Consider the following 13,722-nt stretch of genomic DNA (forward strand, 5'->3'; position numbering starts at 1 on the left):
GTACAGAGTCACGGCCCCTGGAATGGCTGGGAAGGAAAAGTGCTGCGGGGCCACCCTCAGCCCCACCCGGGCCCCATCGTCAGCACAGGGCAGTCTTCCTGGCGAGTCCGGGCTCCCATCTGTCCACAGGCCGCCCCACCCACCTGAGCTTCTGCTGGACGATGACCGCCGTCCGGCGAGCCTGCCGCCGCTTGCCGCACTTCTTATAGCTGCGGTAATACTTCTGTATCAGCACGGCGGCGCGCCGGCTCTGCTGGAACTTCTTCTGTTCATAGTAACTTCGGAACTTGCTCTGGATGAGGATGGCGGCCTGGGTCATCTTTTTATAAAGTGCATACTGCAGGGGAGACAAGAGGACACACGAGAGTAACACAGGAGCCGCTCGGGGCAGGTCCTCCGAGCTTCCAGGGACCCGGGAGAAGTGGATTTCCCACTTTGTTCCCATAGTCCAGTTCAGGGTTCATCACCGAAGAGGCCGACTGGGAATCTCTGCACCTACCTTTCCAAAATGCAAAATACTACTGTAAGGGGCACCTTCAGGCTATTTAGTGCTTTTAATGTGTGTTCCCACCTCCCCCCCCATCCCGCCCCCACCAAACATCAAAATAGATTGCCCTTCTTGAAAAAAGATTTTTTAAAAAGATTTTATTTATTTATTTTTGGAGAGAAAGGAAAGGAGGGAGAAAGAGAGGGAGAGAAACATTGATGTGAGAGAGATACATCAGTTGGTTGCCTCTCATGCACCCCAACTGGGGACCTGGCCTGCAACCCAGGCCTGTGCCCTGACCGGCAATCAAACTGGTGACTTTTCAGTTTGCAGGTCAGCACTGAATCCACTGAGCCACACCAGCGAGGGTGAAAAAAATGTTTTAGTATTAACCCACTTCAACATTTAGAAATCTTGAAAATATTTAGAGAAAGTAAAATTTTAAAGGTTTAAGATTAGTATTTGCTCTCCAATTTTGAAACCTTTTTTCATTAACCCCTATTATGCCTCCCAATTCCCACCACACACAAGACAACATAGCAGTCAGCAGCTGATTCCTAACTACCATCTTGTGAACAGATTTCTCAGTTACAAAGTCCCAATTACAAGGCTTATCATGAAACGCTGACACCTTTAAGCCATTTTAACCTGCAAAAGGTTCACACTCACAGGACCGACACGGTGGGGCGGGTGGGGGAGGGATAAAACCAGGAGCTGTCCCAGGCCTGGGACAGCTCAGAGCCGGGCCGCGACCCTCCGCCCGCCTGCGGCCAGCTCTCAAAGCGAGGGATGGAGGCACAGGAGGATGAGTCTCTTCTACTTCAGTCTCAGGGACTAAAAACACAGCTCTCTCCATCTTTAAAAAAATGCTCTAAGTTGCTTGTGAAACAGAATTTGACTCAGGAGACAGGGATGCGCTCCTCTTACAGGAGGGCAACTTACCACTGGAGGGAAAGACACCACCCAGGGCACCCCTGGGCCTACGCCTGTCTCTGCGTGTATGAGGCGGGATGAGCGAAGGAAGTGACGTCCCCGGATGGGCAGGCCCCAGGGCCCTCCTCCAAGAGCCCTTCATCTTATCTGACCTGCTGCCCATGTCCGTCTGTCCCAGAGTCGTTTAAGACAAGGGCACTGCGTACCGCAGGGCTTCTACGGGGCGCGGCAACGCACGCTCGGCGCCTGCCAGGCCGCGGGGGGCGCTCGGGTGGGAGGCACACTCACTGAGGGGCTCCCTGGGCTCATGGGGAGTGGCTTGGACAGATTCTTTAGCTTGACATGGGCCAAGAGAATGTCCAATTGTTCTTCCTGTCAAAACACACTCCACCTGACTGGCCACGTGGTCCCCAGAGGAGAGGTCCCTGCGCTTAGGTGCCTGGCCAAGGGGCGTGCCTGCCCCCCTAATGGGCCCTCCTGGAGCTGGTGATGGTGTGGCGTTTGTGACTCGGGTGGAATGAGCTGTGGGAGGACTGGGTGTGCCATTACCTTCAAGGCTATCCATGTCAGCTTGGGGGAGAAACAGAAAATACAAGATTAACGTTAGATTGCTCGGCAGAATGAACTTAAAGAACCAGAACCAATAAAACTCCCACCACTACCGCCAAAAAAAAAAAAAAAAAAGGCAACCTGGTTGTATGAGCGTCTTCCACCTTCCAAAATATTTGTCATATATTGGTCACTATTTAAAAAAAAAAAAAAAAAAAGCCTTCCATCTTACTGGTCGTAGACAACATTTCTTTGGGAGGGGATTAAAAAAACCCAGCCAAACGCATATCTGGGAATAAATACCTGCTGCCATCAGAGACTTGAAACTTTGTCTCTGCCTATCGCCTGTGCTAACGTGAAGCCCGCCCACTGAAGGAAGCCGGGCTCCCTGCAGCCCCCGGCCTTGGAGCTCGCAGGAGCTGTGGTGTCAGCGTTTACACAATAAACCTTCGTTTTCTGGGCTCGTGACCTGACTGGCTCAAGGCTGACAATGTCCCCATCCCCAACCCCGCTCAGGAGGAGGGCGAAACCCTCAAGCAACTTGAGACAATGGCAACCCCCATCAGAAATCAAAGCCCTAGCTGTAGATAACAAGAGAAAATAACCCCGCATTTCTATGTGGAGTTTATATATCTTAGCATTTAGCATTCCTTAAATAAAAATCTAAAACCTACCTAAAGCACAGCCTAACAAAACGTTCCTGAATCCACTGACATGACTGAACTTTATCACGTGAGCCATTCAAACTCAATTAGGCAATTTTTAATATTTTCTAACCATCTATGTCCTTAGAAAGAGCTACTATTTTCTTAATTTCTCTCAGCCTCAGCTTCTTCTGCTGTAAAATGGAAATAAAATTGTTTACTTTTAATAATGGTAAGGAGAGAATGAGAGGCTGTGCCTGAAGGACCCGGTCCCTAGGGGCACTCCATGAACATCGGCCCCCTTTCCCTCTCATGGCAGTTACGTGACCCCGCAGGTTGGTCTGGAAACAGTCACGTGGCATGAAAGAGCACTTAGACATTCTTCTCGTATCCCTTAATCAAGCAACGCAAAAGTGCTTTAAGATTTTCAAAGATTTTTGTGATTCTTCATTATAAAATGGATAAGAAGAGAGCTGAAATGGAAAACGTCTAAAGATCCTGTAACTTACATAATTCAAGGTCAAAGACAACAGTATTCACCTTCTCCAGTCCCTGGAGCTCTTGCATTATTGCAGGGTTTATAGATAAAATTATGGGCACGTAGATCCTCACAGACCAATATCAAAGGCCAAAATTTTGAACAAAAATTATTTTGTGGCATCAGTTTACCTGCAGATGGGTTTTCCCCCTAGCCCCACCTCTTGCCCTCACCCCAGAACATTTTCCTCCTGTTCTTAATCAAGGCAACTTGAAGGCTGCTTTTGAGTGGGCGCTGGACACATGGCTCGGTGGCCAGCCACGCGCTCCCACATGCTGGGGCCGGCGCAGCGCCCGCCACGACCTGGCCGCGGCTCACCTGTTTGTACTTCCTGTAACAGCGCTGAATGACGGCGGCAGCCACTTCTTGCTGTTCTCGCAAGGGCCGGCCCTGAAGGGTCAAGTCCGGAAATAAAATAAAGCACAATTCAGTGTAAAAAATTTCAACTTTCCTAGGACTTAAAGAGAATTGTCATTCATTTAATTCCTCAACGCTGAGATCCCAGGTTTACCAAAATCCAGTGGTAACTACAGGTATGAATTTTAAAAAAATGAATGTACAATATGAATCTCCAACTATTCTTGCTTCTAACTAGAACCATGACATTTAGATGTTTGGTGACCTAAAAAAAAAGAAATTCATTTTCAAAGTATTTAACCAAGTAGGTGAGGCATGGCTCATCCGCAAGCTGCCAGACCTCCACTGCTGGCTGACCTGTTCTCAGACCTCTGAGTGACGGCTTCTCACATTGTCTTGGGGCTGCGGACCCTCCCCCGCCAGACACGCACATACAGGGGCTGTACCCTAAACTGCTAGGAGGCACAGGGCTGCCTGAGGCCAGTTCCCAGGCCTCCAGTAGGAAGCCCCCACTTTCAGCCATAAACTCCTTGTGGCGGAGGTGCCAACACGCTTTATGTTAACGAAATAATAGGTGTCCGTTTTCATGACCAACAATACACTGAGAGGATGGCAACTACCACGCTTCTGGTCAGCTTCATTTTACTAAAGCTTCTAAAAATTATTAATAATGTCATGTGACATAATAATTCAAATAAGAATTTCACAAACGCAGAGGAAAGAAACGGCCCATGTGTCAGCAGAATGCTTCCGATTTCACCGGCCTCCGCGGCCTCGAGACCATCCCAGTGTCAGGCCCCGATCCGCTTTACCTTGTATTTCCGGAAGGCTGTCTGGACAAGCCGGGCGGCTTCATAGAGTTCTCGCTGCTCGTGGTCAGAGAGAGTCAGCTGAGCAAACTCATTCTCCACCTTCTCACTGGTGGACGCACTCAGGAACTCTGACCAGTCTGCTGCGGAGGGAAGGCTGGGTTTCTCGAAAGCTATTTCGCTGACCGGAGAGCCTCCGGGGCTCAGGCTGGTATTAGAAGAGGGGGTCAGAGGCTCGTTGTACGCGCTTCTGAAACAAGAGGAGGCCCAGGGGAGAGGCTGGCGATGGATGTGCACAGCGCAGCGCACACTGGTTTGAGACAAGGGGGCACCCGCCAGAGCCTAGGGGGACCACTGGGAACATGCACTATGTGACACACTAAACCCACAAAACGCCCTACCAACCACACCTTTCTCAACCTCAAGTGCATCTGGGGGAAAACATGGTGCCTGGTGCCCTTGCTCTGCTATGGGGAGGTGTGGGCGTGAGCAGGGCCTTGAAACGGATGTGTCCTAGCGCTTCCTTCTGGCCTTAATGAGCTCTCACACTACACAGCAGCCCTCACACCCTCTGTCTCCTGGGTAAGCCCAGGACCTCCTCCTTGGCAGTGCCTCACCTGAGCTGGGCAGCACTCGGCAGGTGGTCGACATCTGCCAGGTAACTGGCCAGCCAGCTCATCGTGCTGCTAATGGTGGCAGTCTCCGTCCTCTCCAGGGCCGGGGTCTCCATGGGCACAAAGTTCTCCTGCTTGATTCGGTCGGGGGTGGCTTCGATGATGTGTTCTGCCAAGGTCATCATGTTCACCTGCAGCCCAGAGCGCACGGAACACGCAGGTCAGGGCTGACCCTCGGGAGTTCTCCAGGCCTGCCCCCCCGCCGCGCCCCCGGGAGGCAAGAGCTAAGGGAGGCGGCGGCACCTCAGGCCGATCCACCCCCGTGTCATCGGGAGGCTTACGCCGTTCACCAGAGTGTGCTGAGACCCGGTCATGTCTTCAAGTCATATTGTGGCCAAAACATTTAATCAAGCCCCAGAGCAGTGCTGGCTGGTGCCCACTTGCTCCTCTCAGCGAGGGTCGCCCACAGAGTGACAATGTGACTCGATGTCACTGGACCGTTCTCCAGCAAGATGTCACATGCACGGGCAACAGCAGCAGCGGCCTAACCGTCATCCACCTGTGTGTGCCTGGAGGACCCCAGTTCTGCAAAGGGCAGCCAGACAAGCCCCAGGGCACAGCCCGGGGGCCATGCGCCCCCTGTGAGAGCCCCCTTCTCAGCGCCCCCTCCCCGTGCACCCAGGGAGATGTGACCCACTCTGGGCAATGAGACTCCACGGAAAAACAAATTGTTTTTAAAAATTAAACCACTGTAGTTAGGTTGCTGACACCCGCACCCAAGACACATCCCCAATAGAGACATTAGGAACCCTCGAGAGCGCTCTGGAGAGAGATGTGATCAGATTCAGAGACGTGGTCTGGTTTTAAAAACCTCCTCGCACATCTCCTGAAAATGGAAAGTGAAATACAGCAGTTGAAGTTTTTGAGTGAACTGAAAATGTTCTGAGAGGATCTACACAAAGGTGAGAAAATGCTCATCTTAGGACATAAATGAACCTCAAAAACATTATGCTGAGTGAAAGAAGCCAGACTCAGAAGGCTACATATTTTATGATTCCACTTATGTAACGTCCCACAAAAAGCAGAGCTCCGGGGAGGGCAGTCAGATGGGTGCCCGCCCAGGGCTGGGCGGGGCGGAGGCTGACGGGGAATGGCGCAGGGCGCTTTTGGGGGCGGTGCAAACGTCCTCCGCGGGGCTCCGGTGGTGGGCGCACAGCTGTGCCCACGGACTCACTCCGCCACGCGGGGCAGGGAAAGCGGGTGAACGCTATGGCCTGTGACTCACCTCCCGACGGAGTTGTCAAGAACACTCATCTTGGTAATTTTCTAAATTTTCAAGGTAGAACTAAAATTATTTTTGTAATAGGGATGAAAATGAAGACATTCAGGGAAAAGTATCACAGCTTCTTTTTCCATTTTATATTGGCTCTCTTGATTTCTAACTCCAAAAGAAAGAAGTAGGTCCTACCTTGATTTTTCCCCCAGGGACATATTCCAATATTTTATTCAAAGCAAAGTGGAATTTCTGGAGACTGAAGAACCTGAAGACTCCCTGTGGTCACCCCCAAATCCTGCATTTTGTAAATGCATGTCATCGTAAGAACACCTCACCATCACAGGCGCTACACTCTAGACCAAGGAGCTGACTTTTTACTGAAGCCTGCAAGAGGGCAATGAAATTCAAATGACTTTAAACTAAATAATAGTCCAAACAACTGGACCTAAAAAAATCATGCCATTCATTACTACGTTTCTTGGAAAAGGCTATCAGAGAAAATACAGATAGCCTCTCAGTGTGCACCCTTGGGTTTTTATTTAAATTCTCTCTGCGTCCCAGTGTATGAGCAAGATTGACAAATGTCTTGAATATCTTAAAAAAACAATTATATAGATGGTTTGCTATGTGTAGTAATTACATATCTGCATAAGCATATATCACCTACTAAATATACATTAAGTTTCCCAACTGTATTGTTTGATTTTTTCATAATTATTTTCACATCAACTCGATCTGACAAATTCTGAGACAGGTGTGTTAGTCACACGCTACGATTATGGCTGTGATTCCACGTTTCTTTGTGCTTAATAGCTCTTGTTTTAATGTTTAGAAGCTGTGTTGTTAGGCACGCAATGGTTCATGACTATCCTATCTTCTTGATAAATTTTATATATACACACACACGTATATACATGTACATATATACACACATACTATTTGCCTTAAATTGTACTTTTTTCTTTTCATACACATTTGTCTGTTATATCTTTTCTCATCACTTCGTTTTCTTGTTTCATTTTAGTTTTTCTTCTACAAACAGCATAGAGTGTCTTTTGCTTTCTTTTTTTACAGAGAAACTTTTAATAGAATTACCAGTTACCACCGTGTTTAAAACTATTCCTACAGTATCATGTTTTCTGTTTACTATTTCTATTGTTGCTTTTTACTTTCCCATTTCTGCATTTTTCCCAAATGAGGCAAATGCTTTTCCTCCCTCAGCGACACCGAAGTTCTGTAGCTGGTTTCCACGCTGCCTGTGAACTTGACATTTCTGACGAGCCTGTCTCAGCCTACACGTCCCCACTGATGTCACGAGAGGAGCAGAAATCCATCAGCTCTAGCACGCAAGAGCTGCTTCAACACAGTTTTACCTCCTTCACTTCCTTACCTCCTTGGTTTTGTGAAAATAATTGAGAATTTTAGTTCCGGGTTATTTTTAGACACGATGTCCCTCCAAGCAAAGAGCCCCCTTCCACGCCTGCCTCACACGCAGGACCACACTGTCGGTCGTTATGCAGACAGACCGGGTTTGCTGGTGGTGCCACTCACTCAGGCCTTCGTGGACTCCAGGGCTTGCCGGTTCCGGAGTTGTTTCATTATTTCTAATTGTTATTTTTCCACGGGCTAATGAGTTTCTTTAGACTGTTGTTTTAGCCACAGATAAAGGACTCAATTTAGCAAAATATTAGTCTGTTAAGGCTCAGGTAAAATCTAAAGGGGATTTTTAAAAGTTATTTCCTCTTCCCTGCATGGACCGCCTCAGCGAAGGCCGGCGGCTGCAGAGCTGTGCCAGCCAAAGGGCACGGAAACGAGTCAGATCAGGAGCTCGGCTCCTGTTTAGGCTGCTTTTGTGCCGTGAAGGAAGACCGAGTCATCGTGACGAAGTTTGTGTGGCCCACAGAGGGCGAAGTATTTACCGTCTGGGCCTTTGTAGAAAAAACTGCCCACCCTTGTCTAAAATAGGACTGCATTTCCCTGGAAGGCCCCCCCATGACGGCAGGGGCTGGGAGGCCCGAAGAGGGGTCCCACCCCCTACGAGGAATGGGAAGGCACTGGCCAGGCCGCGTACTTGCCTGTGCTCACCTGCGCTTGCCGTGGGGCCGGTGGACCCAGAGCACGGCGGGGGGCGGGGGGGGGCTGCCTGGCACCAGCCCCACTCGAGGAGCGCTGGCTGGACGTGAGGGCCCCGGCCCCCGGGAGGCCATTTCTGGAGGCACGGGGGCCTGCCAAACTGCTCCTGGGAGCTTTTCCTTTCACGTTTGTTTCGGGTTTCGTCAATGGGAAGTTGGAAAGGGAGAAAGTCAAATGCATGTTCTTAGGCTGCTCATCTGGTTCACTCCTATTAGTGTATTTTAATGAATGGATGTGTTTGCTTAATAGCCTAGCCTCAAGGTTACTTCAGTATATATTCTCTTAACCTATAACAAGCTCAATGCCCTCAAAGGATTCTGGACTTCCCAGATTTACTGTGAGGTTGGTTGGCTGCCAGCTTGGGGACATTCCCCTGCACGTCTTGAGAGCCTCACACGGCACCCGCCCTTTGTGTGAGACAGTGGTCATGCTGGTCAAACCACTGAGATCGCTGACACTCTACCCACAGGCCTCCTGCCTCGTTGTGGTCAGGCCACACCTCTGCTATAACTCAACACGAAACAGTGAAATCCATCACCCCGCACAGAAGGCAGAAGGGCGGCAGGTGAGCTCTGCGGGGCGGAGGCGCAGACAGAGGCTCTGTGGAGACCCGGCCGTGGGGCTCAGGCCCCGTCCGCAGAGCTGAGTCACACCGCGAACACGCGGCCCAGGCAGAGCGGCAGCTCCCACGTTATCACGCATGGGCAGGGCCTGCTAGCCCTCCGCCGGCAAGGACACCACACGGCCTTGGGGAGCGGCCACGGAGTTGACGGAGCGGTGCCCACGGCAGCCTCGGCTGGCTTACCTGGTGCGCGCTCACCTGAAGGTCATCCATGGGCTGGGAACAGTCTTCGCTCTCCACACTGTCCCGGTAGGGCCCCATCTCTGTAGTCACCTCCCTGTGAGCCATCATCAGGACACTCACGGGCTCCCGTGGACGCACCTGTGCAGGTGCTGCCTCCTTTCCTACACTGGTCCCCTTCGGATCTCCAGCCACCTGTGCTGTAGACACACCAACGTAAAGACCTTTGGGGCGCCATGTGACTACAGGCCGAGGTCCAGAGGCTTGGAGTCCTGCGGTGCCTGGAGTGGGAGGGGAGAGTCCCCGGCTGCGGTCCCTCACTCCTTCACTGGGGCTGATTGTCTCGGGGGCAGCCTGCTTAGAACTAGGGCTCTGCTTCCTGCTATTTGGCTGTTCCAGACTCAGTGCAGTGGACAGCAGCTTCTCCTGCCTTGCCTGGAAGTACTCGGGGTTCAATTTATGCTTTTTGGGAGCTGGATAATCTTTGTGGCTCTCACTGCTGTAGTAATTAGAGGGTTCAGACCGAGGTCTTCTCAGCTCTGAAAAGTACAGTAGAAAGGATAGTCAGGACAGGCGGTAAAAGTAGGAACCCTACAGAATTAACACCTTCCCTATGCCTGGGAGACACAAGGCGCAAAGCCGGGGCTCAAGGCATGTCCCTAATATTTACATATTCCCCAGAAGCATATACTGTATTTAGATAATCCTCCTCCATAATTTGTATTCCTTTCTTGCGTGGACACAGTTATTTTTTGCTACTTTCTGCATTTTTTTGGAGGGGGGCAGGAGGGGAGTAGCACTAGGCATTCTTACAGCTAAAAGGAAAATCAGAAACATAAAAAAAAAAAACCCCAAGCCCACGAACGTATGTGAGAATCCTATGGACTTTTCTGAGGGTAGCTGAGTGGAAGCATATGGGGACTCTGTCAAGTCTGAGATGTGATAATTTTGAGTTTTTACCTGGATTGGTACTTGCAATAACGGTGACCCCTTTGGGTGTTTCTGGAGAGGTGATGGCTTCGCTGTGCCACTGGGCCATCCAGCTGTCTGTGTTGGGCTCCTCGCTCGGAGGACAGTGGACTCTGGGGTTCTGTCCCAGCTGAGCCTGCTCGTCTCTCTGCAGGTGCTCCAGACACTCTGCTAACTTCACGTGACCCCGTGACCTGGCAATGCCCAAAGGCAGCCTTCCGAGAGAGTCAGGAATAGAGATGGCCCGGCGGTCCCACTTGTACAACACGACAGCTGCTTCCAGGTGCCCTAGGGCACAGGCCCACATCTGAAAAACAGGAAGGCAGAGCAGCCTTCTTAATATGAGGTCAACACATCTTTCTTCATCATAGCTGCCAATGGACAGAAGAGTCCTTGCTTGCGACCTCAGGGGCCACAAAACATCAATGTTACAAGGTGGCGCTGATGAAGGTCAATGTCAGGGAGGGATGACCCAGGAGACCCAGCAGATGGCGCCATGCCGGCCTGGGAACCGGTTCGGGACTCCTTACCAGAGGGGTGCAGGAGAAGTGGTCCACATTCAGGGGGTCGACTTCCAGTTCCAAATCGATGCTGTCTGCGTGCTTCGTGCTGAAAGAAAGGGCGCGCAATCACTGCTCAGGAACCCCACGTGAGTAGCAAATACCAGAAAGGCTATAAAACCCCGCAAAGGCAAGACCCAATGGAGCATCTAGCACCCCTGATGTAAAGAGACAGACCCCACACCTCACGGGGTGGTTTGGACTCTCCATTTTGCCGAGAGCCCAGGGGAAGCAAAAGGTCCGACAGTCAGTGAGCATCTCACTCAGTACTTCTCAGGTAGAAGTTCCCAAAGTGCCCTTGGAAACTGCCCTCAGAGGAAGTCCTTTGCCCACAGGCCGGAATGCGCTGAGCGGCCAGACTTCTCTCCCCTAGCGAGACGCTCAGCGGGAAGCCACGCGCGCCCCAGCCTTACCGCCACTTGATGAGGGTCTGGATCAGGGTGGCGTAGCCCTGGGCCGCCGCCAGGTGCAGCAGGGTCATCCCGCGGAAGGTCTTTGAATGGATCAAATGCTTGGACTTGGCCCAGCAGGCCCGGCTCATCATCTTCTCGCACACAACCACCACTCGGCTCTCGAAGCAGCTGCCCAGCGCGGCGGGGCCGGAAGCACACTGGAACGGGAAGGCGCGCGTGAGCGGGGAGGGCCGCGGGCCCTCGCCAAGTCAGCGTGGTGACGTAGGGAAAACAAAAGCTTTGTGACCAGAGACGCACAATGGGAAACGCAGCTGAAAACAAGAGACGGCATGAAACGGAAGGCGATGTGCTAGTTCAGCTGTGTGGCACGTAGCAGCAGGCGTGGGCGAGGAATTTTCCACACTCTGAGAACGCTCGAGTCTGTCCATTACCACTGACGCCTGGGTGTGAACGTCACACTGATCCTTCCCAGGGAAAAGTGTGCACTGGCGGGGACAATGGCCAGGCCGGGCCGCCCTGCTGAAGTAAACGTTGCCGGTGGCACACTGCCCGGACAGGGCACAGCAGCGTCGCTTCCCCGGCACTTGCCCCTGGGCCCCTGGGCCCCTGACCCCTGCTCCTTCTTCAGGACACTTGGATGGGGATCTTATGCCCTTACGAGGCACCCAAAAACATCCAATGATACCTTTGTGACAACACTGATGGACTCTGAGAGCATTATGCTAAGTGAAATAATAGAAAGATAAATGCTCTATGATGTCCCTTCTGTGGGAAATCTAAAAACAAAAAACAACAAAAACAAATGAAACCCCCAAACTCATCGATACAGAGAAGAGACTGGAGGTCACCACAGGCGGAGCCGGCAGGGTGAGCCACATGGGCGAAGGGGGTCAAAGGCGCCAACTCCCAGATACAAGGCGAACAGGTGCTGCGCGTGCGCTGCGCAGCGCGGGACCGTGGCTGACCCTGCAGGGCGCGTCTGGCGGGTGCCAAGGGCAGGCCTTCCAAGTCCTCGTTAGGAGGAAAGCCACCGGGGACTGTGTGGGACGCGGGGTTAACCTGGCTTGTGGTGGTCATTTCACAACGCTCGCAAATGCCGGCTCGCTAATGCTTCATACCTGAAGCTAATGTTTTAGTAGATGTCTAGTATATCTAAACTTTTAAAATCTATTAACAATTCAGTCCTTTATATAAAGTAAAAAGGATTCTAGGGAAAGTATTAAATAAGATCTTAAAGTGTGTGTGGTTTAATAATTATAGAGGCACACAGGAAAGACAAATTCACTCATTTTAACCATATCGTTTTCTTCTCTTGACTCAGTTTTAAGGGAAGAAAAATAAAATCAAACTTAGTAACCTCAGCAGCTTATCTGAGTCCCCGTGACTGCACTTTTATGTGCAACTCTCCTCCCAAATAAATGGCATGTCTAGCCAAGTATTTTTCCAGTAATAAACCCCATAAAGTTCAACTGCTACAGAAATACTGTTGCTCCTGTTTCTTTATTTTTAAATCTGGAAAACAATGCCTGCAAAAATAAAACGGAGGGTGACAAACAGAACATTGTTTCCACTAGCGCTTTAAGGACACCTTTACAGGCACAGCTGGACGACCCCGCCTGCCGTGGAAGGACTGGACCAGAAGGTCCCGGCCAAGCCGCGCTCCGCACACAGGACATACTCACCAGCATGCGGGATGTCCTCATGAGCACACGGAGCCACCAGGCAGCAAAGAGGGGCTTTTTGTTTGTTTGTTTTTTACATTAAACAAAAACATCCACACGTCCATCATGCCAGGTGGACACAGAGACCTACTGAAGCCAACTTAAACTGATGAAAGCGTGTTCAACAGCAGCTCACGGGGGATGAGGCTGCAAGGGGCCGGCTGTGGAATGGCAGACCTGTAAAATGACATTCTAGCCCATTCTCTTTGTACCACCTTCCTTGGTTACAGGAAAATGATTTCATAGGAATCTTTTGTTTTAGCCATGAGATATACTTAACAACGATTACTTCCTTAATAAAACTTAAAGTCTCAGGTAAAAAAGTGGCCTATCTTAGCCTCAATAATATTTTAATGCGTGCCCAGTCTTTCCTTTTCCTTTTCCATTGATTTTTGAAGGCAGGTGAGAAATAAGAAGAAAAGAAAAAGGAGGTTAGTTTTTTAGGTGTGGCATACTATGCTTTGTTTTCATCCACTATTAAAAAACTATTACTAACACTTAATATTCACAAGGATCATAAAACTCAAAAGTGTTCAATTAAAAATGTAATTGTCGAAGAAAACCCTCATTCATCTTGAAGAGAGAGAAGGGAGGTTATGTGAGGTTTAGGCTGTAACTCAGCAGCAAGGGGAAGGGACTATCGGTTCCTTTGCATTTATTCTGGGGTCTCCTGAGAAATAATTTCTCCCTAGAAGACTTTCCTAAAATGAAGCTTCAAAATGAAATTTATATAAAGCCTTCAAGACTAATGGGACTCTAAAACAGCATTTGGTAGTTTCTCTGTGCATAGCAATAGGGCGCATTTCTCCTGGAATTTATGAAGGTGTATATGTGAAAGACAAAAGAAGGCATAATGCTGTTTTGCACTGAAAAATGACAGACGCAGTTTCTCTGAGCCCTGTTCATATGGATCTCCT

At 50.3% G+C, this 13,722-nt stretch overlaps 1 protein-coding gene across 1 annotated transcript in view; it reads right to left on the minus strand.

Annotated features, from left to right (window-relative positions):
• Positions 1-13,722, minus strand: part of CAMTA1 (calmodulin binding transcription activator 1) — a 723,509-nt gene that overhangs the window by 15,341 nt on the left and 694,446 nt on the right. The window contains exons 13-21 of the mRNA XM_054579829.1: positions 11,085-11,281; positions 10,642-10,720; positions 10,103-10,418; positions 9,146-9,681; positions 4,935-5,122; positions 4,321-4,567; positions 3,470-3,541; positions 1,970-1,990; positions 144-337 (exon numbers count right to left, since the gene is read on the minus strand). Coding sequence (XP_054435804.1) covers positions 144-337; positions 1,970-1,990; positions 3,470-3,541; positions 4,321-4,567; positions 4,935-5,122; positions 9,146-9,681; positions 10,103-10,418; positions 10,642-10,720; positions 11,085-11,281 — 1,850 coding nt within the window. The remainder of the gene's footprint in view (positions 1-143; positions 338-1,969; positions 1,991-3,469; positions 3,542-4,320; positions 4,568-4,934; positions 5,123-9,145; positions 9,682-10,102; positions 10,419-10,641; positions 10,721-11,084; positions 11,282-13,722) is intronic.

The sequence above is a fragment of the Pteronotus mesoamericanus genome, unplaced genomic scaffold (genome assembly GCF_021234165.1).
Source record: "Pteronotus mesoamericanus isolate MK-2021 breed Mesoamerican mustached bat unplaced genomic scaffold, CSHL_Meso_final contig_557, whole genome shotgun sequence".
NCBI lineage: Eukaryota > Metazoa > Chordata > Mammalia > Chiroptera > Mormoopidae > Pteronotus > Pteronotus mesoamericanus.